Source organism: Tyto alba, unplaced genomic scaffold (assembly GCF_018691265.1).
Source record: "Tyto alba isolate M040663 unplaced genomic scaffold, T.alba_DEE_v4.0 Super-Scaffold_11, whole genome shotgun sequence".
NCBI lineage: Eukaryota > Metazoa > Chordata > Aves > Strigiformes > Tytonidae > Tyto > Tyto alba.
Window position 1 is genome coordinate 11,480,132 of NW_024881273.1, and position 27,998 is coordinate 11,508,129.

Here is a 27,998-nt window from a genome sequence, read left to right on the forward strand (position 1 = left end):
AAAGTAAAGTCCATGAAGCAAAAAATACAGGTTCAATTGCACTTTATTTTTCAAGAAGTGAAGTGCAAATCCCTCAGGTTGTCTATCTGTAAAGGGAAACAAGAACCGGAATTTGTTAGTATTAGCAATGACCTCTGCTAGGACACTGCCACAGGCGGGGGGTGCAGAGGCCGCATCAGGGTACCTGCACTCAGACCAGCACAAGGAAGGGGAACCCCAGAAAATCCATGTTTCACACACCGTCACATTCCGCACCGAATAACTGTTCAGTGCTTTGACTTCTGGAGTGGCTCCCTGGGAAGCCCCAGCTGTTTACCCTGTGTGGCAGCAGGTTGGCTTTGCTCTCCTGCACCATTTTCAGCTCCTTTTGGCAATTTGCCGCACTGAGTGTGCGGCGCAGGGCAGGGACCTGCCCCACTGCTACACTCCAGAACAGGAATGCCCAGTGGCCTTTTTTTTTGTTCCTCCCAAAAACTCACATTTAGGAGGGCACAGATCAAATTCAGTTGATAAGAGACAGTTGTAAAAACTAAACTGTAGTAGAGTTATTTTAAGCACTTCCATTTTATTAAACGAAGGGGGGTTATTTGTTTTAAAGACACAGACCTGCTCATAGTTTTAAGTTGCTTTAGTGCCAATGAGTGTAAAAGTGCTATGAGAAATCCAACGTGTTTGCCCAGCTGTCTAGCCTCACTGCTTTCCTCTCCTCATCCACTTAGACTGAAAAGTTATACCCCAACCCCCTGGCTGCTCAGCAGAGCCCAGGGGAAGGTGGGTTATAGCTTACATCCCACCATCACTAAGTTTTAACTTGTGCTATGATCACCATGCTTTGAACAGCAGCAAAGAAAAAGGCACAGGAGATGGGCTTGGCTGTCTGCAGAAACTCTCTAGATGAGAAGCACATTATGCATCTGTAGTGCTGCTTTCACTGCCAGTGAAACTACCCAGCAAAAAAAAAAATAAAATCTCACCTTTGGACACAGAGAGAGAGGAGACAAGCTGGCTGCACAGTGAGGAACTTTCGCAAGGTCTCTGTGAGCCTTGAGGCTCTCTGAAAAACACAGCTGGGGATTTGGCTTCTTGCAGCAGCCATGACCAGATGCTGCATCTGTGGCTGGAGCACGGCTCTGCCCGAGCCCCGGCGGGCAGCACCGCTAGTGGGGCCCCGGGTCAGCGAGCCCCACGCACAGCACTGCCCACCCACCCCCCCTCAGCGCCCACGGCTCACGGGGAACACCGGCCTGGGCTCTCCCGGCCAAATCTCCCGCTGCACTTTGCTCATACGTGGTGCTGAGAGGGGGTAGAGTCCCTGGGAGCCACCCCGGGGACCAGAAGAAATATTCCAAGATCTTCACTGGGCAAGAAGACAAGATTTCAGTCTGTCTTCTCCTAAAAAGTAGTTGCCTAGTGCAGGGTCCTGCCAGATTTGTTCTTCTGAAGCACTTTACAGAGTTCATATTTGCATAAAGTTTCAGGTTAATGAATCAACAGTTTACAGAAGTAGGACAGCAATACAAACATGCAGTAAGACTGGTTGGTTATTCCTTCAGCTTGTCCCAACCTCTGCGCACGTTTGCCAGGTCAGAGCGATGGATCTGAGCGCTCAAGAGTGCAACAAGAGCCTCCTGCTCCCAGGCCCCAGCAGGCTGCAGTACAAGAGCCTGAGAAGTCCCTGGTTGTTCACAGCTGTCCCGCGGATGCAGCTCATTAAGTGCTCAGCGCACAGGAAGAGGCCATGACCAGAGGAGAGGGCTCACAGGCTCACCGGCCAGCTCTTCACCCCAGCCAGTCCAGATCATCATCGTCATCATCACCAAAGAGTGGAGCTGGAGGGGGACGCCCCTTCATGCTCTGGAAGTCAAACCAGAAGGAAACTTGTCAGTCTTAACAGCTTCCCAGTATTTAGAAATCACTACACAGTTCTGGCTCCAAAATCTGTGTCAGCTTTAAGGAGATGACATCAAGAAGTTTTTGTATTTCTCACACTGTGTCTTAATATTCCAGGAGAGATGCTTACAGGCTAAAAAGGATAGGAGAGAGGCAAGACACTAAAACCCCTCAATTAACCTGGCAAGCCTCACTAACTTCATGCCAACAGGAGTCTGTCATCACTGCCTCAGCTCAGGCAACACCCCCATCCTGGTTCTGACCGCAACAGAGTTAATTTTCTTCCCAGGAGCTGGTACAGTGCTGTGTTTTGGATTTAGGATGAGAATAATGTTGATAACACCGGATGTTTGTTATTGCTGAGCCATGCTTAGAGAGAGTCAAGGCCTTTTCTGCTCCTCACCCCACCAGCGAGTGGCTGGGGGGCACAGCCGGGACAGTGACCCCGACTGACCCCAGGGACACCCCAGACCGTACGGCGTCGTGCTCAGGGTATGGAGCTGCAGGAAGGAGGAGGGAACACTCAAGAGTGATGGTGTTTGTCTTCCCAAGTCATCATTATGTGTGACAGAGCCCGGCTACCCTGGGGATGGCTGAACCTGTTTGTGATGGGAACGGGTGAATGAATTCCTTGTTTTGATTTGCCTGTGTATGTGGCTTTTGTTTCACCTATTAATCTGTCTTCACCTCAACCCATGAGTTTTCTCACTTTTACTCTTCTGATTCTCTCCCACATCCCAGTGCGGGGTGTGAGCGAGCGGCTGTGTGGGGCTGAGCCCCTGGCTGGGGTTAAACCACAACACCTCCAAGCTCAACAATAAACAAACCCAGATAGTCCTGATTTATACAGAGAACATATGGGAAGCCCTGAGCTCAGCTAGCAGAGCCAGTCAGTCGCCCAATTGCCATGGGAAGGATTTCACAAACAAGCTACAGGTTAATGCCTGAGCCAGTTTAGTAGGAGTAGAAAGATACAAATACGCACCACTTCCTCCTCATCATCCTCCTCAGAGGGAACTCGAGGCTTCAGTGGTTTAGGAGATGCTGTTTCAAAGAAGTTGTCATCTTCAAAGAGGCTGGAAGAAGATAAAGAATTAACAATTTCCTTGTAGATGATGGGATCTTGGTTTTACAAGTTACATTAAAGAATGATAAAAAAGGTTTGTCGCTGAGGCAAACTTAAGGCACATACAATCCACCTTGGGATCTGTCAGCCACCAACATTCTAGAGAAACTGCACGCTCCCCGCTGCGCTCGGCGGGGAACCGTTCGCCAGGGATGGTGGCACCACTGCCTCCACCCGGACACCCGCCCGTTCTGCGCCCGCTCCCCCAGCGGAGCGTGCCCGGCCAGCCCGGCCTCTGCCAGCACCGGCGCCGTGTCGCTGCTCCAGCCCTGCAGCAGCAGCAGGGGCACAGCTGCCCCAGCCTGGGGTGTGCTGCCGTACCAGCCTGAGCTGAGCAGCGGGAGCCGGGCCTGTGGCTACCCCAGCAGTCAGACCTTACCTGGAATCTTTTTGCCTGGGGCTGGAGCCCAGTTGCTGCTCTCCTGGCGTTTCTCGGACGATAGCTGAGCTCAGCTCTGCTGTGCTGGATCCTAAGGCAGGCTCCATCTCCGAGCCAGCTCCACCTGATGGGTCTGTGCAGTTCCCTCCCTCACCATTTAAGGGAGGGGGCTCTGAACCTCCCACAGGCTCCTCCGCCTTCTGCTCCGCAGCTGGCTTTTCTGGAAGCACTGCCACATCCACTTCTCCTGGCCTGGCTTCTGCAACAGAAGATTCTGCAACTTCTGCCTGCAAAGATACTCTGGAGGGACTGTGTTCAGTCTCAGCTTTCCCGATGGGACTGCTCTCCTGCCTTTGCTCAGGTGGGACAAAGCCCTCATCCACCTCAGGAACAGTCTGTCCCACAAGTACTGGCTCCTTATCAGGATGCAGGCAGGATTCAGCTGTGGAAGAGAGATGTTCCCCCTGGACCTTCTCTTCTTCTGACACCCCACTACTCTGTGTCACCTGGTCCTCCTCAGGACTTCTGGGCCTGGCAGACCTGCCTTCCTGGTCAGACACCATGGGGCCTGTGGTTGCTTCCCCAGGATCAGCTGGGAACGCATCACTCTGTGCCGGGCTATGCTGCATCGGCTCTTCGTGATCCGTCTTTGCTCCACACGATCTCTGTCTCACTGCTCCTGTTCCAGATTCCTCCTTTTCACTGTCACGATCTGGTTTCTCCTGCTGCCTGTTGAGCAGCTGCAGTGTTACAGTCTAAAAAATTGAGCAGAGAGAACATATGTTATACCCTAAACATAAACCATCACAGATCATCTACTACTGGGCTGCTTTGCCACCCACAACAAATTTCTGCCTCAGTTATTTCAGACTTGCAACGTAAAATTGTGGTTTTTAGACCAAGACTCATTCTCTCGCATTGGTCACCTCGTATCTCTTATCACTGTTGTACCTTAATAGTGTTCATGACAACACCCAGAACTGTCCTGCCACTGTACGTCTCTTCCAGCTCAAATTCACCCCGAAGAGATTGAAATACACCGTTCATTATCTTCTTTACCTAGAAAAGAGCAAGACAGGAAACAAAGATACAATTTGTTACCATGTGAAGCAGTGGACTCAGCATCAGATACTTCTCCAGGTGAAGGAACAGTAAATCCAAACATGTGGTTTTCAAAGAATCCACTTTTCAAATCAGAAATTCCCATACCAAAGCAGAATACAACGTGCCATTATAATTCAGAACCATTATACATATATACACACCAAATCCATTCCGTCAAAACTGAGGCAGGTCACACAAGCACAAGGCAGACTGATACTTATTTCTTATTACTCTTTCATTGGTTTACATCTAAACCTCAAATATTAAGTTTTAACCTAAAAACCTCCCCCCACAATAATCAAACAGTAAAGTGGGCAGCAGGAAGATTATGTATTTTCTTCCTCCACAGACCCTGCTACTAGAAACACAGGGCTTCTGTGGAGAAAATCATGTTTTCCCTTCTTATTTAGGCTCAAAGAGAAATAATTCAAGGTAAATAGATTTGCTTAGTAAGGAGAAACATTGGATAGTGAAGCTCACTTCCTCTGTGAAGCCTGCAGGTGAAGATCCATCCTGATCCTTCTCCAGGTCTCGGATGCGTCCTTCATAGCGAGCCTTCATCACCACAACATCAGACTGCAAGGCTGAATACTGCCAAAGGGAAAGTGGAAGTTAGAAGCTTCACCAACACCACCACAAAGAACCCTGCAATGGATAGGTTATCTGTAAACCAATTTTTAGTGAGGGGTAAATTGTCGAGTGCAGTTTGAAGCAGGGCTTTGACAGAGAGTTGTAAAAGACCTGGCTGAAAGTAACAGCACCAAAATAAAGATATCCAACCAAGCCAAAACCTTGGAGGTCCACAACTGTGTCATTAGCTCTTCAAGTTCAAGTAACACCAAAATTGGGCATAGCATTACTGAGATCCCAGTGAAATGTGGGCTGGGTTTTATCATTGGACCTGTTCTGGTTTGCTGGAAACAACTTGAAGTTATTCCTTCCCTTTCATATTCTGAAACTCATGTTCTTGTTATTCTGGACACTGGTAACCTGAGGGTAGTGATTACAGCACCCCAGTTCATATTTAGCCGCTGTGTTATTCCTTTCACCTTCTCTTTGATAGGCTCTAGTTGCTCCAAACGTTGCTGAAACTCAGACAACTTCTGTTCCTCTGCTTCTTTTGAGTGTTTTAGAGCCGCAAGCTGCAAGACAAGAATTAGAGCCCATCAGTTTACAGCCTCTTTCAGTGCCACCGACTTCAAAATAGTTTCTGCTCAAAAGACAGTCACTCAGAAGAGCACAGATAAGCAAAAGAGATTGTAGCTGTTGCTTTAGTCCAAGACTGACATCATCTTGGCTCTCCCTCATTCAGAACTGCAGTAGTAAATTCCCTAGCCCACCAACCCAACGTAATAGGTGCAAGTACAGACGCATCACATGGACAAGACCAAATTCCTTAGCAGTCAATAAATTAAAAAGTCAAGCCACAATTAGGTAGGAAAGGACTCCTGGTTAGTGTTACTGGTTGCCTGGCACCACATTTCAGCAATAAAGAACAGCCCTTTACCTTCTCTTCCAGCTGGGACACCTGCTGCTGCAGGGAATCTCTCTGCTCACACACCTCCTGGTACTGTCTAACATGCTGCTCCTTGGCAGAGGCCAGCGTACGTTCACACTTGGCTTCCCACTGGGATTCCAGCTCTGCCTGGATGAGTGATAGCTGCTCATCATGTAAGAGATCATTAGGAACACACACAGACACAATCTGTATTTGCACAAGTGTCTAGCTCCAAGCTTTCAGCCAACATCTCCTGCCCTAGGCTGGAATACCCACATGCAGACAGCAGCCCTGCTGCTGTCACCAGCTCCTGCCCACAATCCCTCTGGCTCAGATTTCAGAGCCCTTGGCACATTTCTAAGCAGTCTTTCACTCATCAGCAGTCCTGTATTCTTCTCTCTACTGTGAACTCCAAATTGGTGCTTCTCCTTTCCTCGGTTTGACATGCTCTGTAACACAGTCCAAACCTGACGCTGTGTGCCAGCCTGCATTAATGCTGCCTCAAAACCCTGCAGCCACACCAGTGGCCTGTGATTCGAGTCAGAGAACAACTGTGACCCAGCAGCCTTCCTGCCTACTGAAATCATGCACTTCCTTAGAGAGGCATCAGTGTAAATCTCAAAGTCAGAAGCAGGGCCAACAAACACCAAGATATTTTAGAAATACTACAAAGTGAACCCTGTGTTAAAATTAACCCCTAAACCCAAGCAGATAATGTTTTCTTTCTTTCACTACCTGAGCGTTTTCATGACTAGTTCCTGCCTGTAGGTTCCTACAAGCCTTTCAGATACTTGTTGGAGAAGCTTCCACAACTCCTCACCTGCTCTGCGGCTGCCTGGTCAGTCGAAGCCCTTGCCTTTTTCAGCAACTGTCGAAGCGTGTCCAGTTCCTGCTGATACGATCTGCGTATTTCTTCCATCTCTTCCTCTGCTTGAGCTCTCTCTGAGAGGGATTTCTTCTTCCTCTCTGCAAGATTCTGCAATACAGAACAGAACACAGAATAGGCCAGACTGCACCAAAGTAGCTTTTCTTTCTCATGCAGAAAGAGCTTCTTTGAGCAGGCAATCTTATCAACTTAAAATCAAACTGAGATTATTTTAGAAGAAGATTAACATATTACTGGCTAAAATATTTTACAAAACCAAACCCCCCAAAAATCATGTAAGCACAAAGGATCCACCAGCACAGGGATCTTTGCCTGAAAATGACTCAAGATTTACCTAACTTGCATGTTTACAATCAAGAATGTTGGGTTAAATTTCAGCAAACAACTGACACCCTGCATCTCTATAATGCTGGCACCGGGCATACCTTTTCAAGTGTCTCCTTTTCCACTTTTAGGTCTGCTAGCTCTTCTTCCAATGCTGTAAGTTTCATGTCCAGCTGTTTGCGGCTCTGCTTCTCAGCTCTGAATCTAGTTTGAGCATCCTCAGATGTCTCCTGGAGCTCTATAAAAATACACTTTACTGGGGGTTTCAGCACTACGTATACTTCAGGTTAGTGCATTTGGGGGCTGACGGGAAGGAACAGTGCCTCTTGTACAATAAAAATCAACAACATGGCTTGCACCTGCAGTGGGAACTAGAATTTATCAAGAACTTCTTCTGTGAAATAGCAATGCTTATAACTCAGCTTTTATCTTAACTTTTCAACCACTGGAACGTCTCTGGTTTCTCTACAAGATGTTAGACAGTAATGCCAAAAGATTGCTTCTACAAAAGGCATCCCTGTGACAGGATGATTTTGTTCATTGATTTGTCCTGCTTTCCTTTTAGTGGTAACAAAGATGCACATACTCTTCAGACATTTCAGTGCATCAATATCCTTCCTTGATACCTTTGTGACTGATCGTAGGGAAAGCAGGAATAAATACCCCAGAGGAAAAGAAAAACTTATGACATATAGAAGAGGAAAAAGAATGACATAAAGGAGCTCTTGTGGGACAGACACAAGACGCCTTACCTGCTAACTGTGCCTGCAGTTTGTTGAGCTGTATCTCATGTCGCTCTGCCTCCTGCAAGGCAGCAGACAGCTGCTTCCGCAGATCCATTTCCTTCTTCTGGTGGGCAGTCAGCTCCAGCTGCAGTTGGGAAACCTGTGCTGTGGCAGCTGCTAATTCCTCTGCAACTTTGGCCTGTATCACAAAATGGAGCAGGGAAAAGGGAGAAAAAAAACCAATATGTGAGTGCAAGGAGGTGCCTGACCTGTTCTCACAGGAAGAACTGATAAAGTACTGGAGACCTTGCCAGAGAAGTGCTGGGATCCAGCACCTCACAGGCATCACCAAATTGAAGAGATAACGGTAACTTTTTCACCATGTTACTCTAAGTCATTTGGCTGTAACCTGTCCAGACTGACTACAAAGTTGCGTGAGGTCACCAACAACCTCATCAACACATTAGGTCAACTCAGTGCATTTTCCTGAAAAGCCCAAATGTGTTTTTTAAGGCTAGTACCAGTGCCTGGTGGCTCTGCTCAGAGTTTTCAGGCTATGACAACACCTATTCGAGTAAAAGCCCGAGCTCCAACCGCTAATTATCTTCAATAAGCTTACAAATCACTGAAAAGCCACACAAAACACAGGTTTGTTCCAGCCAAAAGAGCACCTTCTCTCTAGAGCACACAGCACGTAGTCACCCCAAGGTGTCCTCACGGGCACACCTGTCGTTTTGGAGCATAGTTCTCACAGTAATTTGTTGACCTGTTTAGATTTAGTACTGCTCAAAATCAGTGACTCATGTAAAACTAGGTACTAACGCAGCTTGTTAGACAACTTGTAAACAATATGTTAGGAGAAGCTCCAGGCATCAAGACAAAGACACAAAGTCACATTCCCAATCTTGTTGCATGACACAAAATTCAGAGGATGCTCTGCAAAGACAGAACTATACCCATCAGAAAACCTCATGTGCTGTAGGGAATACCTAAACAACTTCTATATCTATGCCTACATTCAGATTCCCGACAGGCTTTCATTTTCATGTAACTGATCAGTTTAGGAAAACTGGAGTTTTTCTCTGCTTTATCCCCGCAAGAGAGCTAAAGCATTTCTCTTCAGACTAGGACCACCACCTTTTGACAGAGAAGAGCTGTAAGCAAAACTGTTCCAACTACTGCGAGGATGATACTGGCTAGGATGGTACACCATTGATTTTAAAGAGGAGGCAGCATTTCAACAGAGACTGGCTAAAACCAGATCTGCTTTCCTCTTATGTTTCTATGAATGTCTCACCACAGTTCAAGATACTAACTCCTAGCATGCTAAAAACAAAACCCCATGACATATCTAAAGGTTATTTTAACACTTGCCTTTGTCTTTAATGGCAAATAAAAATAAAAAGGAAATCCTATGCCAGGAACTGTTACTAGGCGTAAGTTTCTGTAGCGAATGCTTCATATCTATACTAGCTCAGCTCCAGCCTCCAGCTTTCAGGTACCAAGAATCTTATGTGATCTCTATCTGCTCTGACAATTATATGATCATGTCCTATTCCTCCCATGGGGGAAGTGAAATGAGCAGCAATGTGACAAAGTTCTTTCAAAGGGCTCCCCAAGAAAGAGGAAGCCACTTATAAAGTCCTTTTCCAAGTTGAAGATCCCTGCTAATTCAAGATCTGAGGCAGTTCTTTCAATGCCAATCAGCTTCTAGCTACTTCAGGAGGAAGCTGGGCTGGCACTACCTAGGGCACAATTATCTATCACCTGCACAGTCAGCAGACACACTGCCTCACCTGGTCCCAGCCCCGATCCACTGGCAGCATGTGCTAGGAAGAGAAAGCAGTGACAGGAAACAGGAAGAGTTAAGAACACAACTTGAAAGGCAGAGGCATTAATCATCATCAGAAAAGCAAAATGCTTCATTACAGGAGCCTAAAGCATGCCAGAGAAGCCTTTACATTATTCCAAGAACTGTAAAAGCTTACACAGAAAAGGGTAGTGAAGCCTGGCTTAAAGAAGAAAGAAGCTAAAAGGTATCCCTACAGGTACATTACACACCACAGATGCAGGAGCGGTTGGTCCTACATGTGACTATGGTTTCACTGCACTGGAGAGTGGGGGTATTAGTTATTATGGTACATGAAACCTTCATCTAAAGCTGTGATGTGCTCTGCCAGGGTTGAAGATCTATAACCCAAAAGCAGCAAGCTACTAATACTTCTTCTCCGTGATCCTGGGTACAGATGTCTGGCCTATATAACAAAATAAATGGTGAATCCCTATTTTAAGTAAAGAATAGATAAAATAACTTAAAATTCTCTTCACTGCGGACAGATAGAATCAGGGATCTCTGCAATTGCAGTCACAGAGCAAGCTAGGTTAGATAAAAGGAAGAAGAAGGAATATCAGTCTTCGTATTTACAGTCAATACTCTCACAAAACTAGGGGGAATTATTTCCCAGTGCCAGTCATGGCTTTTCTGGTCTAGCCTGAAGTCTGCTCATGTAATAGTGTTATCACCTAGGCAGTGACTGCTGAATCAAGTGGAGTCCTTTTGAAGATGAGGCCCAAAAGATTCCTGAAGATCATATCTTATACTTCCAAAAGATGCTTCCTCCCCAAGTTACTTATCACACAAGCTGGATGTTGTGCTCACCAACAGAAAGAATTTTATTTATTATTTCAAATCTCACCTATTCCTGGTTAGAATCTCTCACACTCCCTATGTATTACAAGCATGCAACCTGGGCTCTCAGTAGAAAAATGCAGTCCTCCTTTGTGAGTCTGCTCACACCAGCATACAATTATCAGCCATATACTGCTTTGTTCTTTAGCATACTTTAGAAAGCTGCAGTTTTTGACATTTTTAGGTGTGCTGAGTTGTGGTCCTCATGCAGAGCAAGCATTTAGCATCTCACATTTGAATTGGAGAGATACACAACTCAGCAGGGTAGCACAGTGCAAGACTGAATTTGGTGTAATTTAAGAAGCCAGTGCTTGAGAAAGCATATAAGATAGCATGAGACACACCTCAAAGCTAGCCTACCTGGGCTAGGCTGTCGTAAGTGGACATTACAGGATATGCAGCCATGCATAAGTGCATTTAACTGGTTTGAAAGCTATTTCCCAACAGCCCCTTTCACAAGAGCACAACAGAAACAAACAGCTTTTGATTACTATTAAAAAGTGCAACGAAGAACCTCTAGTAGGAAATATTTTTTCTTATAGCTACATTCACTCTATGTTATCAGTTAAACAGAAGGAATAAAACTTCTGAAATTGTCAGTTCAACTAAATAAATTTTAAAAGCACGTTCTCAACCCAACAAAGCCCTGTGATACACACAATTCCTCAACATCTTGGCCATATACCTACAAAGTTAACAGTAAATCAGACACTTTCCCATAAGATATTAAAGCTATAACAGCATAAAGATCTCCTCTTCTGTGCTGCTTTTGTCATGAAAGTCATGAAAATATTCATTTTTTTTTTTCCCAAAAGAACTTTCAGAACTACAGTTGCCTTGTAAGAGAACTGACTTAAAGCCTTGACTAACAAGGCTTCAGCATGTTTTAGTGCAACAAGCAGCCCCTTTCCTGGCTGCAGTCAGAGGTCTATGGCCCTGCTCACTGTCACCATTACCTTCTCCTGTTCTGCATGCAACACTCTTGCCTGTGTGTTTTCATTCGTTGTTTGCAGTGAATGGTTCCTCTGCTCCATTAGCAAATTACTTTGTTCGACGTATCTGTGAACAGAGGAAGACTGCATGAGCATCTACATAAAGACATGGACTTGAAGCAAATTCAGATAGAAAAAGTGGTATTTCAATGCAGTCTTCTTCATGACAAGTCCCAGACAATTCTGCACAATATTCTGACCTAAGAGCCTGATCAAAAAAGGGTGGAAGGGGTATGTCTGGCACAGCAGGGATTGTATCAGCTTGTGTAAGTGCTTTACCTCTGTGCAACAAGTCTAATGGTCTTATCACACAGTCAAGAGTTTTGATAATCTGATATCCACTGACCTTTACCATTTCCTTAAACAAGTTATTCCCCTTCTTAAACTGAATGGAACACACACCCAACAGTGAAACTAGGGACAGCACATCCCCTACAGTTTCTTCCAGCTTACTAAAAAGCTAGCAAAAGGAAAGTAACTCCCAGAAGCAAATCAAGCATGCTCAAAGAAGACAGCATAAGGGGTTTTTTTCTCCCCCTTTACACATTCACGTTTACTGTAAACTAGAGTTTTGGAGATATGCCCTGCAGAGAGAGCTGGGGACAGCGGGAAAACCCACACACTTACTGCCTTAAAAAACCCACAATTTTAACTATCAGAACATACCTCTACCCTAAAGAACCTCCCTCCTAGCTATGCCTAACCAAGCATAAGCTAGAAAGTCTTTGCAAATGCAGAGGCTGTACCCTCCCACTCCTTACCTCTGATTCCTCTCAATCAACTCGCTGATCTTCTCATTCTGCTCCTCAATCCGATTGCTCTTCTCAAATATCTCTTGCTTCAGTCTCTCATTCTCCTGAAGTATAGCCAAGCACGAATACTCACCTTACTTGTACTTCATTGCAGTAGTACCTAATCCTTTGTTTTGTACAGATGCAGTACAGTGGTGAGACATCACCTTCTGCCATAACATCACAGGAAGGCACTGTGCTACATTTAGCAGGAAGCTTGGCACAGGACAGTGGTTGCCAAACCATATTCTACAGAATATTGTGTCTGGTTTACTTTTTCACCCACAAAACCCAAGATTGTAGGGCTGCTGCCTAGAAAAACTACAAAACATAAGACTAAGTAATGAAAAACAGAAGTAGGTGATTCTTGCAACATGGTACTTCAGCTGTGAAAATGTTCTGCAGGATGCTGTGGGTTAAATCCATAACTGTTAAAGAGGAGGCTGAATTTCTCCCACATGAACCTTTTGCCAAGGCCTATTAAATACGAATATATCAACTCTGGCTCATATAGTACCCAAACCACAAACTGTTGAGAAGAGCTTTTTTTCAGGGGAGAGGGGTGGAAATCATTGTGTATCTCATGCTCTGATCTAGGCAGCTGTTTTTGGCCATGCAAAAACAGAACACATGGGTGGATGGACATTTGGGCCAAGCCAGTACAGCTATTGTCATTAGGAATCACACAGTGGGCTCCAGTTCCTTATGGAACTAGTCAAATAAGGCTGGCCATGCTCACCTGGATTATGCGTTGGATATTGCTCATGATCATGGAGGCTTCCATAGTGACAGAGGAGATACCAGGCAGTAGTGAGCTGTTACCAGAGCTTTGTTTCTTCAACTCCTCCACCTGCAGGGATAAACCATTCTTAAGCCAGATGAAATTAATTTATGGGTGTAGGTAAGATTCAATTGATATTTAAGACTGTAAAAGACAGCACCTCCCCCCAACCCTGGGCTTAGCTTTTTCATAGTATTTGAATTGCTACCATTTCAAGATCTGGTAATACCGGAATTTTCGCTGTTAGTACATCACCTACAAAGTTAATGCAGGCATTTAAACAGAGCCAACTTCTCAGACTACATTTGGAGAGCAAATAGCAGTAACTTCATTAACAAGTCTGCCTATGCCATACTTTACCTTGGCAGCCAGATGATCCATTTTATCTACTACTTTGCTAACGGCCATTCGGATTTCAGTGTTATGCTGCCGAGCTTCTGTCATCAAAAAGGAAGTAACATCCCCAGGTGCTTGAATGGAAAAGAGAGACCTATAGTCACAAGGGGAAAATGTCTGCAGACAGACATATCAAAAGCAATGCTTAGCACTTTGAAGCCTGCCAGATAGGACAGCCACTCTCTTCCCAGAAATAAGAAACATGGTATATGGAAAATCAATAATGTAGGTATTTTCCAAATAACATGAACAGGCAGTTTTATGACTACAGGAAATTCTCGAGCCACATGACAGCACTTGGGTCAACAAGAGGGAAGCCCCCAGACAAACTAGAACAGCAGTACACAAAGAGGTACAAGCCAACAGCAGGAATGAAGGTTGGTTTCTGAAACTTCGAACTGAAAAATAATGATCCAGGAAATGTTCAGCTATACTCAAGTCTTCACCAACAAGGATTACCTAAACAGTTCTTTAAATTACTTTAGTCCTTCCTATGTTGCACCTTTTTTTTGCGGGGCTGTGTCCTCTAACTTAGTAAAGGACTCAACATGTACACTTAAATTCTTTCCCTGCCTGGTAGGATAGCTGTTTACTATTACAGTTATATTTATAACTGGAAGCACCAGCTAAAAAATACCTTTAGTAATACACAGCCTTAGGAACACACCTAGAAATTCCATCGCCTTTCACACTGCATGAAGTTCCTTAACATAAGGAAAGGATGAGTATTTATTGTGAAATATTTGCCCCTATCTGGTATTAAAAAATAAGAATTTGTAAAACAGCATGCCATTACAGACAGGATGAATATGTATGTGTATGCTACCATTGCTACCTAAATCATCATTATGAACAGTTTACTGCAGGCATTGCAGCCTTCAGAAAAACACACAGTTTTTTAAACATACCTTGGTAAGGCGCAGGATACATCTGTCCTACAGGCTGGAGCTGAGAAGCAGACGCAGCAGTTTGGGGGTAAGCAAATGCCATTCCTGGATATGCCTTGCAGAACAAGTTCAGCAGATCAGAGTATGTTTTGATATTTCCCCCCCCTCCTCACGCTTAAGTGGTTTTCACATTTTTTAAGCCCCAGAGCAAAGATGATATTTGGAAAGCGAAAAACAGAATTAAGGACCTGGCAGACAAATTACACAACAGTCATAGTGTAGGGAAAATAACAGTCAGTCTTCTTTCAAGGCTTAGATATGTGTTCAAGTCACCACAGCTTAATAAGTTACCTTCTTCACTGAAGTTCAAGCAAAAGTATATTAGCCTACGTTTGTGAGAGGCAAAGATCAGCACGTGAACAGCTCACTGAAGTTGTGCTAACCTGAACACAAGGCTATTCTTAGGAAGGTCTCAAAAAGTGCAACATAACTTGATTGCAACTCTACTGCTCGAGTGCTTATCAGGAGCTAGCCAGACTGAAGAATGCATTAAATGCCACAAGTACCTCACTCATATCGATTTACTCTCAGGCAAGGAAAAAGAAGTACAATACAACTTGGCCAAGTTTCTAGAATAATTCAGGACATCGGGGTCAAACTTTCAAAACAGTACATCCAAATCACTGTCAGATTAAAACTTCACTTTATTGATGAGTTTCTCTTTCAACAAATAGAAAAGTCTATCTTTTAAAAATCTTGTTACTTCCCACACCATCCTCATTTTCAACACAAGGAAAATGTAAAGCCAAAGGAATGCAATGCCACACTGGTTTTGGACTTAGCGTGGGATTTTTTTCATGGGGTTTTGTTTTGTTGTTGTTGTTTTTTTTTTTGGTTGGTTTTTTTTTTTTTGTGGTTGGTGGCTTTATTCACTATCAGATGTTTTCTTCCTCTGCTTGAACCCTTTAAAAATAAATAGTGCGTCTATGCTACATAGGCCACTGATTTCCAAAAGCTCCAGAAAATATGTTGAGTAAATATCTACAGAAAGCGGACGGTAAAAAGCTTGGGTTTAGACTTCACAGAAGTGTTTGTTCAATAGCTTTGTACTAAGCCTTCACTATCTGATGTAGAAAACGCATCGTGTGTTTAGCCCCCAAAGTCTCCTTGTCAGCAAGCACATTGCATCACTTTACAGCAGCAGCAGCACAAGCCTTTTAAAAGGATTATTCTTTTGCTGGATGAAAAACCATGACCCACAATCATACTAAGTATGCAAATGAGGTCTCACAGAAAAACAGACTATGAGCAAGAGAAATTTAAACTAAAATTCTTTTGTTTTCATCTGCTCTAAAAGTACTTGGAAGTTTTTATTTTATCTACTACAAAAGTAGATATTAAAGTCTGGTTAATCCTTAGTTCAGCTTTAAGAAGCCATCAGCAAAACAGAAAATTAGCCTGTTTTGATTACATTTTGAGGCACATGATGGAAACCTGAAAATGCCAAAGAAGAGTCACAGGAAACAGCCTAGGATTCTTGTCCTTAGATGCTGCTACAGAGTCCTTGCTACCAGCAATGGAGAAGACAGTAAGACTTATGAGAAAGGACAGAAGTGCCAATATTCTCCTTGATTTCATTTTGGTACCTGAAAGCCCTGTGCTCCTCCAGGCAGAGCTGAATGGGGCTGTATTGTTGCAGGTATTAAAGCAGCAGAAGATACTGGGGGTGTAGAACCAGATGCTTGAGGTACTGAAAAGGAAGAAAGAAATTCAGGATGCCATAAAGTAGCTAGAAATAATTTAACTCACCCAATGTGAAATGGCCAAAAAAAAAAAAAAAAAAAAATCACTAAATTGAAAAAAATTAACACAAGCCTGTTTGTAGCCTTGTGTAAATTAAATCCAGTCAAGTAAGACATAAAAGATCAAGAGTAATCTTTCACAGAAATTCCAATTCGAGCTACATTTAGACAACCTCTTTTCATTCAAACAAAGGTAGTTCTGAGGTTTACTGACACAATATGTTACTCAGACTGACTCCAAAGACAGCTCAGCTGACATTACTATTCCATCATGGGAAGACAAGTCAAGCCCACTCCAGAGCTGCCAGCCCTCTGATGCCCTTCACTCTTACTTCCATCATTTTAAAACAAAAACATTTTTGTTCACCGGGAAACGATTTGTAACAGTTCCATTTACAAATCACATGTCCTAGAACTCTCAGTGCCACCTCAGTGCACACGATGACAGAGCAGCACATGCACTGTGGCTGTTCTTCCTCAAGCAGTAATGCGTGCACAAGATCACAATGAAGACATACTCCAAGGACTTCAGTCTTGTGCTTTATGAATTAGTCTACCTATGGAGCTTTGGATCAGCAAGTCTTATTAGAAGCTATCTGTCAGGTTCTATTTCAGTTCATGAAGGGCATCCCCTACTCGTACAGCCCTTGTGCTTGAAGCCCAAATAAGTGAAATTTTTCCATACCAATCCCAGGCTCACCAGCATATTACCTTGTGCTGACACTGTGGGCAGTACTGCGTGGGCTGGCTGCGATGGTCTCACTGAAGATGAAGCCACCGGTTGCGCTGTCCCTCTCAGTGTATTTGGATCCTAAAAACATTTCTGCGTATTAAAAGGAATGCTAAAGAATGAGCAAACAGTTTGTACCCAAGATCACTCAAGACTAGGTGTTATCCAATTATGCCAACTGAACTAGACAGGAACAGTGGAAGCATTAAACCCTTTTGCCACAGAAAGGGAGTACGCTTTCACTGTACAAAGGGAAAGCTATTGCTGTGGACTCCCACTTGTAGGAATTCACATGATAGAAAAAGCATCAAAAAAAAAGTCACAGTTACGTGATTGGTGATGTACCTCTATTTCCGAGTCACTGGAGTCAAGTTGACTACCTGCTGTCCCGGCAAGGAAAGGCAGCATGGGCTGTCCCATTTTAGCCATCCGAGAAATTAGCTTTGCCTTTGCTACATCTGGATTCTAAAAGAAATGTTTGCAGTTACTCTTCCTTTGTCTCTCAGCCCCGGCTTTTCAGACATTACAGAGATATCTGTCAGGATAAGACTCTTCTAAATCACTGACTTAATTCTGGTTCTTTCAATTTTTCAATGACTGTGTGAAAAACTGATTTTCAAGCACACAAGGTAACACTGTGGATTTGTTAATCTGGCCTGCTTTATACTCTCCTCCTGGGATGACACTGCTGTCATTACACAGAAAATCTATTCCTGCACAGAACACAGCAGCAAGAAAATGTGTTGAGGAAGTCGCTTAGCACCTTTTTCTATCCTGAGGCACATGCAAGAAGTCTTCTTCTCATGTAGCTATATAAATTTATACTGACTGTCCCAATTACCCTTTATTTCTCCATTTATCCAAGATGACAATTAGACTTATGAGTGTCCACAAGGTCAAGGTAACTTTGCATTTATAAGTGGGAACTAGGACTGAGGTTCCTCAAGTTCTGCTAATCCCTTCAAAAACAAAGCCCTAATTTGCTGTTAGTAAGGTGAACATTTGAAAGCATCTTGCTTGCATGATGTTCACTTTATCTTCACCAATAACTGGATGCAGAGGTGAAACCAATCAAGCTTCCCTACTTAAGGCTTCAAATTAATTAAGAAAAAAACAACACTTACTGCTAGCTGTTCACTGATGGAGTTTGACTTGGCCCGAACAGCTGGCTCCCTGAAAAGCCAAACAGATGTATACTGATATCGGAGATCAACAATAATGAAATTCAGGATCCAATATTCTGCATTTCTAAATACTGTCAAATACACCCCCTCCTAGGAAAACCATTTTCTTACATCGTGAGCATTTCTTCTAGCTTACTTTTGGAAGATACCTTCTAACATTATCTGTAGATTTCAGAACATCATTATGGGCAAGTTCCATGGCTGTAGAACAGCTGATTACATAAAGATGATTTTTGTTGATTGCTGTAATGACCACATTCTGGTTCAAACGATTTTAATCAAGCCCATTAACAAACTACGTACAACAACAAAAAGAGCACTTCAACTTGAACTCCCTAAAAAGGATGACTGACCCATTTAGTTAATTTAAGAAACAAATGACAATGTAAAATTTGCAATTAAACAAATCAGCCATGACCCAGACCAACTTATGACTACAGTGCCACCTGGGATAAGAAAGTTGTAGCAGTACCCATACAGCTTAATCACACTAGATCTCAGTAAAGCTGTAGGAGTAAGTTCCTTCATCTGTGCCTACTTCAATTTCTTTAAATCTGAAAGTTGACATTCAAGCAAAAAATTTCCTGCAACTCTTGGTAGCAAGCATTCCTCTGCCACACTGATGGCACTAAGCTGGCACACAGAGAACTCACATTTACAAAATGATATGTTAATTCAGCATTGTGCCACATGTTTATGAGCACTGCCATCTTTTAATACAGTAAGTTGTTTTAGCTGTGCTACTTCTTACCCAGGCTTTGGAGGTATTGTAGATGGAGGCAATAAACCAGTGTCTGCAGAGAAGCCATCTGCATTGGGTACCGGAGAAGGTGCTGGAGAATCCCTCAAACCAACACTCTGTCCATCTGAACCAGAGCATTCCTTTACCAACTTCACCTTAAAAAGCACGTAACAAAAGAGACATTTTTTTGGGTTCTCAAAAAAGTTTTCAGCAACTTGTTTATTTTTGATGACTACTCCTGTCAACCTTATGCACCTCAAGCAAAAGCATACAACTGATTCAGAACTGGAGAAGCTGAGTCTTTACATCCTGTCATTCCTCACTGAGTATTCTGTTTTCCCAAGTGACTCACAAATAAGACAATGAAAAGATCCCAAGACAGTTAGAACAGACATGTCTTAGTAAACAGCCTAGAGGGGCTTTCTGGGTTTAAGATTCTGGTGTGGTTTTTTTGTTTTTAATGGGTGGGGGGGTTTAAATTAGAGATATGTACTCTCCTGAAGTATTTGGTTTATAACAGTTTCTGAGCTGTAGTTCTTATGTCAACAGGTTTTCACCCTGCACAGCCATTGCTGCCCAACAGCCACAAAGCAGATGTAAACACTTGGTAGGAGACACTCACCCGCCTAACTTCCACCTCAAAAACTAAAGTCGAGTCTGGAGGGACACGGCCAGCCACTCCCTGAGCCCCGTAGGCCCATGCTGGAGGAATAATGAGATACCTTCGCCCTCCCTTCTTCATCCCCATCATTCCTTCTTCCCAGCCCTGTGGTTTTCAGACACACAATAGAAGAGAAAGCAAACGGTTTGATCAGTGACATTACAGTTTCTTTTAATTACACTGATTAAGACAGCTTCAGGCACCAGTTATAAAAGATTCCGAAACTTATAGAGAGATTCTTGTAAAATCCTATTTATTTTCAGTCTCCAGCACTAAACCTTTGTCTTTCAACAAATCATAATGGCCAGTTATAAACTGCAGCATTAACTTAAGAATAAAGATGCAGCTCTCAACATGTTCATAACAAAATCAGATACAGCAATCTCTAGCACAAAGGCTGGAGGCTTCCAGGTCTCCGTATGGTTCCAGAAATACGGTTCAAGTTTTAAATATTGTAACTTGAGCAGCTATCACAGATCACACTGATATTCTGGAGAAAAGAACTACATGCTGTGCTGTGTGAACAAATTCTGCAGTTGCAGGTGGCTTGCAGGCCATGCAGTGGTAACAGCATTCAGGTAAAGAGCAGGACTCCACATCATTGAGAGATCACTTCCAAATTGCTATGGTCAGATTTACAAAGCACCCACAGAAAACAGTTGTAAGGAAGGAGATTTAGAAGTCAGAGCAATGCAAACTGTCAAATGGATGCCAGCATTTAACAGGATGACTACTACACTGAGGCAACACTAATAAGAAGATACACATTAGAACAAATAAAGTAGAAAAATAGTGCATCCTCAATAAAGGACAACTTGTAGCAGGTCGTATATGAATTACTCAGATAATGGAAGTGATTTGAACAAAAGCATCTCTGATTCACAACCTGATTTTATGGCCTAACTTAAGGGAGTATCACACCACCTGGACTGAAAACTTATTACACAGTCAAAACCCCCATGATTTGACTTAGAGGGTAAAACCACACTAGGCAGTAGTACCATCTTTTACTAGATCATCCTAAAACTTGTCAATTTTCCTCACCCTCCCATGACCTTCTCCCAGGAGTTGTATCAGAGCTATCTGATGCTCTGCTTCTGAGGCACAATGCGTGGAATGGAATCTGAAGTTCTTCTCAAATTGAAATCCACCTTCAGAAATAGGGTTCCCAGAGAATAGGGTAATAGATTGAGCGATTTCCAGAAAAACAAAGACAAAAAAAACCACCCTAAGAAACCCAGCTCTTGAAAACATGAAGCTTCCTTTTTATCAAACAGGACAGCTTCTTTCCAACACTACCACTGCAAAGGAGACTGGGCTATATTGTGCAAATAAAATATTGTGAATAAAATATTGTGAATAAAAATTTTGAGTCACTGTTACAGAGTGTTTCCTATCAAATAAAATATGAAACAGAGACAGTATACATGAATCCTGAACAAGATTTTCAGTAATTCAAAGCTCTGAGACTTCAGTTATTATAATGAAAGTGACAGAAGTTCTACCTTGATGACCTTTCCAGATCCCAGCTTCAGCCGCAACAGTTTGTCTTTGTTAACATTTGAGTCAAACACCTAGAGAGTTGAAGAACACCACAAAATACATGCTTTTCCCAACTGTTTCAATATTCTGAATGCTACTTTACACATTCCATAAAATCCTACAATCTCTTATGTGCTATTTCCCGTTCTGCTACTTCCAAAATGAACTCTCAGACATAAGACAGAGCACGGCTACAGCTCCTAGCCCACTGCACAGTACAATTTCTAAAAGCGAAAGATAGCTGGAGACTCAGACTTTAAAACTGCTTTGAGCTTCATGGTCAGGACAGGATTGGGCCAAGTAAAACACTACACAGCAGGCTTATATCAAGCAGCAAACAACTGTCTAGAAGTTTTGTACATTAAACTGACATATGCAGCTGAACATCTACAACTCTTTCAGGAGACTAGGAGTAAACTCTATAAAGAATGCCAGGCAGACCAACAAAAACCAAAGAACTGTTTTATAGCAAAAAGATTCAACTACAGATAGATGCAAATGCAAAACCCTTTGTCATGAATTTCACTAATAGTAAAACCAGCAGAAGTGTTTTAAAGGTAATGCTTTGAAACATTAAAGCATTTCTTTTGCTTATTAGCAAACTGGATTTGACACAGCTGTAGAGGACGTAAAAGCAGTCTCATTCTTTTAATATTTGGAGATGTGCTTTGTGTCAGGCAAGGCCCTTATTACTTCCTCAAGCTGTTTCCAAAGGAGCATAGCTAACATCATTGCCTTTTCTCACCGTTTTCATTAATATTAATACGTGAGCGTGCCTACGAAAGTTAAAAGCATTTCAATTACCTCCTCCTGAACGGTAATAGAATCTCTTATTATCCTACAGGTAACACATATGACTTCACTGATGGTGCCCTAAATGGCTGAAAGAATACTTTTAACATCAGCTCCAATACTATGTTAGATGTGTCAGGTTCCTTCCAGGGACTATCACACTCACAAATCAGTACTAGGAGGCAGCAGAAACGTCTTTACCTGTCCAAGCCCATTGCTCTGGAACAACCAACCCGTATAGGCGATCTCCAGAGAGTCTCCTCCTTCTACTCCCTGTCCTTCTCCAAGAAGGAGATCCTGGTAGAGGACTGAATCAAGCACTGGAGAGCTGTTGCATTTGGCAATGCACACCTGCAGAAGGAAAGCCTATCAGTGTCTCTGGCCATTAAAACAGACTGGCAAGTTCCACTACGACCCATTACAGATCTAATGCATTTCTTACTGTTCTGATCAAGCCCAGGTTATAGATGCACTTATGAGGCATTCCACAACTCCTTCTGCTAAATTTTGCTGAGTAAATAACCTCTGTTCTGCAGAACCATTGGTCTTAGAGTACTTGAGAATCTTGATCAAAATTCCCATCAGAAGTGACAGGCTCTCTGCCTCAGAGGCCATCATCGAATGAACAAAACTCGGCCAGGCTCACTGCAGATCTGCCTCACAGTCATGCAGGTACTCAAAGCTGAACTTCAATGAAAAAGTATGACTGACTTGATACATCTTGATTTGCCTGCTGTTCTAAAGGCAGCAAGTCATAGCTCACCCAGAGTAAGTATTTACCTGTTTACTGAAATCCATTGCTGCCTTTTCTGACTCAAACATGATGGACCAGTTTTGTCTCTGATCATCGTAGAACGTACTGTAGTTGTTGGGTTGAACCTGTGAGAAAGGAAATCAGTCCTATGTTATACATTAAAAGATGCATTCAACTAAAATAAAAAAAAAAGAAAAAAAAAAATCACATTCAAAAGAAGCTTAAAGTAAGAACTACTGAAATTAAGCAGAGGCAGAACCCTGCTATATTACTACCCAAGTTCAGAATGCACAAATTAGCTTTTATTTATAATAATTCTTCCATAATAACAAGCACATAACTCAAATACTTGAGCAAGTATTAAGTTCTTTGCAGAAGCTGCAGCTTTCACAAGTTTATTTGAAGCTACGTTCTATAATACATACTGAGATTTTTAAGTGTAAATAATCTACTTTTCATAAGTATTGCTTATATTTAGACCTCTAGAATCAATTGGAGGGGTCACTCCTTCACTTCTAAAAGTCCCTGTCACCAGAAGCCAACTACATAACCCACTCTTTTAAAATGCATTTGTAAAACTAAAGAGCAAGCTAGCATCCTGGTCAGAAATTTGGACTGAAATTCTACTGTTTCAGAGTAAAATTTCCATCCATCAAACCATGAAATTTTATTTCACCTGATGACCAGCTAAGAGCAGCAAATCAACACACCAATTTTCTGTAAAACTGGCAGAAAACAGAACTTCCCGAGAGATCCCATTTTAGGGCTTACAATGCTCCAAATTGTTCTTACCAGCAGGAAAATGCTGAGTGTCAAATTTCAGAGAGAAACATTTCTTGCTATAATTTCCTTCTGCTTGCTCAGTTCTATTCTTTCAGTCACTTAACTACAGATTATTAGCAAAAGGAATTTTGTTCTGTTACTATCAACTGTAGGACAGCAAAACTCAAACCAGCTCCCCTGTGATCTAGAGGTAATATACCTCCTACAGTGTACGAACTTGCATTATGAAATCTACTGATGAAGTGCTCTGCAAAAAGCAGCTGTAACAGTCTCTTGTGCAATACACTTTAGGAGGAGAAGCAGAACAGCACTCCCACTCACTGTGACACCTCTTGCTGTGCCAGTCAGATGTTTGAGCTCAAAGGCTGTAAACAAAAGCATTTCAGAGGCAACTTCTGTTTGCTGTAAAAAATACAGATCACTGAACACTTTTCTAATCCAGTCTTACCGTGAGCACGAAGCCTGGATGGATCCTTGCAGTGGTGACCTGTTGCTGCTGACTGATGTAAAGGAGGATCCTGTACTGGATTCCACAAGGAATTGGGTCGGGAAAAAGAAAAAAAAGCAGAAACTCAAAACGTCCTCAGTTCCAGTGTGTTTTATCACATTCTGAGCCTAAGGCTACATTATTTGTCAAATACACCTTGCAGCAACATTTTTCAGAGCAAAAATACTTAACGCAATTATCTAACACCTATTAAAAACCTCTTGAAAATATGTAAGCTTTATTTAGCTACAAGAATCAAGCCATTCAAACGAATTATTTTGCAATAAGCAAGATGCTTTAACTCATTCCACATTTTTTGCAGTTATTGTGTAAAAAGATGGTGCACTAACCCTTTGAAACATAAAACTCGCAATACATGGCATACAGGCATAAAACAATGTAATAGATTGAGTAATAATAAGTTGAAGAGAACTTTCAAAGGACTAAACAATTCAGATATAACATTATGTTGATATATTTGGCTCTACTAGACATGGTCTGCTAAAGTAAAGTGCTTTCCTTCACGCACCTGCACTCAGCACAGCTAGGTGGTGAACGGGGAGCAATCTGCTGTTCCCAGCTGCGCAGGATGTGATATTGCAAAGGCAGCCTGAGAAAGGCTGTGTTCCCTTCCTTCTGCTGGCCCTGTCCTTCCCAGCTCCCCCATGAACGGCCACACCTGAACACTTCTCAGATCAGTGACTCAGGAATGAGTTTACCAAACTACTTTTTATTTTGTTCTTGCCAAAGCAGAAGCAATTTAGTGAGACAACATGAATTGGGGGATAGGAAACACCATAAATATCAACATCAAAGACAGATAGGAGCATCCAAAGTATCTTTTAAACACACCAATCTACTGGGCATTCCAGTGCTGCATTCTTATAGGAGTACTTGGGAAGGAGAGATATTTTTGACACCAAAATAACAAAACTTAAGCAGAGGATCTCTGTACTACTGGACAAAATTTTGCTTTATACTAATTTTCACATGCACAGATTTGTGATCCAGTTGTCAAAGACATTCTGAATAAGTACCAAAACCACTCCCATAAACATTAGAAAAGGTGCAGTGCATGAAATATTTTGCAAAATATTTCATGCACAAGTTGTAAGAGATCTTACAAACTTGTGGATTCCAGAGAAACGTCACCAAGGTAAATGACTGAGCCATAAGAGAACACAGAAGGGCCAGAAGGCGTATGCAGCAGTGGAACTAAGACCTCCAACATCAAAAGCAAAGATGTTTTGGTGAGCTCAGAGAAACACTGCCTCATACCAGCACACTCTTGGCATGAAAATCTTAAAGAAGTGAAGTGTCTCTCACCTCTTTAGTAGCATGGTTCCCCACTACAGCTGCTCCATACTTGCCTTGCTTCAAGTACTGCCCATTTGTACTGGAAGACAAGCGAGATATTCAGCTGCAGAACCATCCCTGCCTCAGATATCCCTCTACTGTTGCTGAGTTTTTCTTCTTTATAGTTCAGGCCCCTCTCCTCATGCCTAAAATGTCAGGCAGCCTTTCTTGCTTAAAGACATTACAACTTGCTTGCTTGCCCACAGATTGCATGAACATATGTTATGCAGTTTTGAATTGAAAACTGCTCTTTTCACAGATCCAGGGCAGATGAGTTTTTACATGATGGCAATGTCAAATGGACAGAGAATTTTACTGCTGTCACTCTATGCTCAGTTTTCCATGAGGGAATGTATGAGACATGAGCATCTGACAGAGCTGCCTGGAAATGGTGCAAAATTCAGGCCAGCACTCCAGGATGCAGTTCCCTGTAACAGCCAAATCTAGAACTTGCTATTTATTTGACAACTGCATAACTGAGAACCGCAGCACAGTAACTGAAACTTTTTTTTGAGCAGAAACTTGCATCAACTTGTATCATTCTACCATGCAGACACATGTCTATAGGCCATGGCCTCTTCACACTCATCCAAAAATATCTTCCCTCTATGATTAGGTCTTAAGCTCCCAGAGACACAGACTAACAGGTCATGCAGGAAACCACCGCTGTACTTACTATCGATAAGCATGAACTGCAGTGGCCATGAACACTGATGGTGCTCCTGAAGCTGCTGGGGCCACAGGAGCCTTCTGGGCTGCCTGACCTGCTGAGGAATAAAAAGCAAGAATACCTGTCAGTGATACAGAACTGTCACATTTGCTGGCCAGTGACAATGCCACGACACATTCCTTCCCCCAGGGAAAAGTAACTCCAGAAAAAGATTAAAAAAACCAGTGATGCTACCAAAGTCACCAAAGACCACTAGAGTAACCAGACATAGGGAGGGTACTAGAGGATAATATCATTCAAGAAAACGAAGTGAATTATTAGCACTGCTGTTCTTCACAAAGGCCCTCATTCTCCCAGCGACACACATACTGCAAAGTTTTTTCCCCACACTCAAGCCCAGTTACTTACCAGCTGCCACTTGACCCTTCTTAGGCTGCTTTGGTGCAGTGTACTGGAAGAATTCATTTCCATGGCTTGAGACTGTTTGATCCAGACCAAAGAGAGAGGCCAATCTGGCACTAGAAAGAGAAATAAACTATTTTACTGTATAAATGGGCTTTATAGATAATAACACAACTAACTGTAAGTTATATCAAACATGAAGTATTTACCATCACTTTATAAATAAAGGGATGCATGTTAAGCCTCTCTATGCAAATTAGCCATTTAAATTTGAATAAGCACAACTTTTAGATGAAGGGCCTGGGGTTAGTGGCACAATTATGTTTCATTTCCTCAAAAGCTACTGTAAGGAACAAAAACTGAAACTACACCAAAAAAGAAGTTACTTTAAAGCAATAACTAGGACTACCCTCAAATAAAATAGCTGATTGTTACAATACCGGAAAAAATATATGACAGCAAAGAAGCCACCATTCTGCACCAGAACTTTACTTCTTGAAATGTCCAGGAAATGCATTTTCCCATTAAATTTTAAAATGATAGATGCTCTCCTGTCTAAGGTCTGAAGGTTCAGTGCTACAGATAAGCTGCTTATTCCTACAAGATATGTTGTTTGCAGTTTTACTGCTCTAAGCCCATTTAAGCTCACCTACTCCTGCTATCATGGGACAAGTGAGTAATTCAAACTACAAAGCAGAATCCACAAAGGACAACACCACTGCCAGTGGATCTGCAGCATTTTACATGAGATGCTTTAAAAAATAACCCTTCGCTAAAAAGAGAGGTGATTAGTTTACAAGATTATTAAACAGAGGCTCCTTGAAGGGGGTGGGGAGTGAGCACAGTTGAAATTACAACTGCTGAGGAATCTTCAAGCCGGAAGAAGTTACACAACGTGAGAAAAACTGAATGTGCTACACATTAAAACGGTATCAACAAAAGCTGAAAACTGCTGAGCACACTGGAAGTAGCCACCCCTGTTAAAAAATTTCCTAACCCGGCATTTTCAGGACTTGCACCCTTATTCAAGCAAACACACCGGCTCTCTCTCACCCGTCCCCCCCGTTACAAGCCGCAAGCCCCGAGCGGCCGCTCCCTCCCCTTCCGAAGGGCTCTAGATCAAAACCCCGCCCGGGGCTGCGGGCAGGAGCCCGGAGCCCCCCGCCCCAACCCGCTCCGGCAGCCAGCCCCGGCCCGGGGGCACCGGGCTCCCGCTCCGCCGCCGCCGAGGCGGGACGGGACACACCGTGGGGTGAACCCGAGCACGGCGGGGCCGCTCCCCGCCCCGCTGCGGGGGGTCTCGCTGGCCAGGGGAGGCCTCGCGGGGCCGCCCGGCCGGCAGCGGGGAGGGCTCTGCAGGGCCCCGCGGGGCCGCCCGCCGCGCCGGGCAGGAGCGAGGCCTTCACCGGGGCTGCTGCCCCGCGGCCCGGCCGCTCACCCGCTGGCGGGGGACAGGAAATCCGCGTCATCCTCCTCCGCCGCCGCCGCCGCCGCCCCGAACATGGCCGAGGACCCGCCACCGGTGTCGTAAACGCGCTGCCTGGTAGCGGAGCACTTTCCGGCCGCGGCGGGCCGGGACCGGGGCGGGGCGGGGCGGCGGAAGGAGGAAAGAGGAAGGGGAAGCT

At 43.4% G+C, this 27,998-nt stretch overlaps 1 protein-coding gene across 2 annotated transcripts; it reads right to left on the reverse strand.

The window, feature by feature from the left end:
- Positions 1-25: 25 nt before the first annotated feature.
- On the reverse strand, positions 26-27,969 carry FKBP15 (FKBP prolyl isomerase family member 15). 2 transcript variants are annotated; one of them, XM_042786831.1, is made up of 30 exons: positions 27,812-27,969; positions 26,380-26,489; positions 25,978-26,068; positions 25,272-25,341; positions 23,907-23,981; positions 22,702-22,800; positions 22,123-22,272; positions 21,093-21,161; positions 19,549-19,692; positions 18,936-19,081; positions 18,125-18,173; positions 17,346-17,465; positions 16,982-17,081; positions 16,115-16,218; positions 14,490-14,583; positions 13,546-13,655; positions 13,144-13,254; positions 12,375-12,469; positions 11,578-11,680; positions 9,729-9,761; positions 7,960-8,131; positions 7,309-7,445; positions 6,818-6,973; positions 6,007-6,159; positions 5,549-5,641; positions 4,980-5,090; positions 4,347-4,454; positions 3,396-4,150; positions 2,876-2,966; positions 26-1,854 (listed from the first exon to the last, which is right to left on the reverse strand). In XM_042786831.1, exons 1-30 carry the CDS (start codon positions 27,874-27,876, stop codon positions 1,780-1,782), a joined length of 3,789 nt encoding a protein of 1,262 aa, XP_042642765.1. In that variant the 5' UTR covers positions 27,877-27,969; the 3' UTR covers positions 26-1,779. The 2 variants fall into 2 exon arrangements, with proteins under 2 accessions (XP_042642765.1, XP_042642766.1); XM_042786832.1 differs by lacking the exon at positions 9,729-9,761.
- Between the last annotated feature and the right edge of the window lie 29 nt (positions 27,970-27,998).

Bases quoted from the DNA above. Each gene is read 5' to 3' on its own strand.
- FKBP15 (XM_042786831.1), bottom strand. From the start codon at position 27,876: ATGTTCGGGGCGGCGGCGGCGGCGGCGGAGGAGGATGACGCGGATTTC. The intron at 25,342-25,977 runs GTAAGTACAGCG...CTTGTCTTCCAG, and splicing joins GCAGTTCATGCTTATCGATA to TACAAATGGGCAGTACTTGA. The intron at 4,455-4,979 runs GTGAGCTTCACT...GCTCTTTTCTAG, and splicing joins CTGCAGGCTTCACAGAGGAA to GTAAAGAAGATAATGAACGG.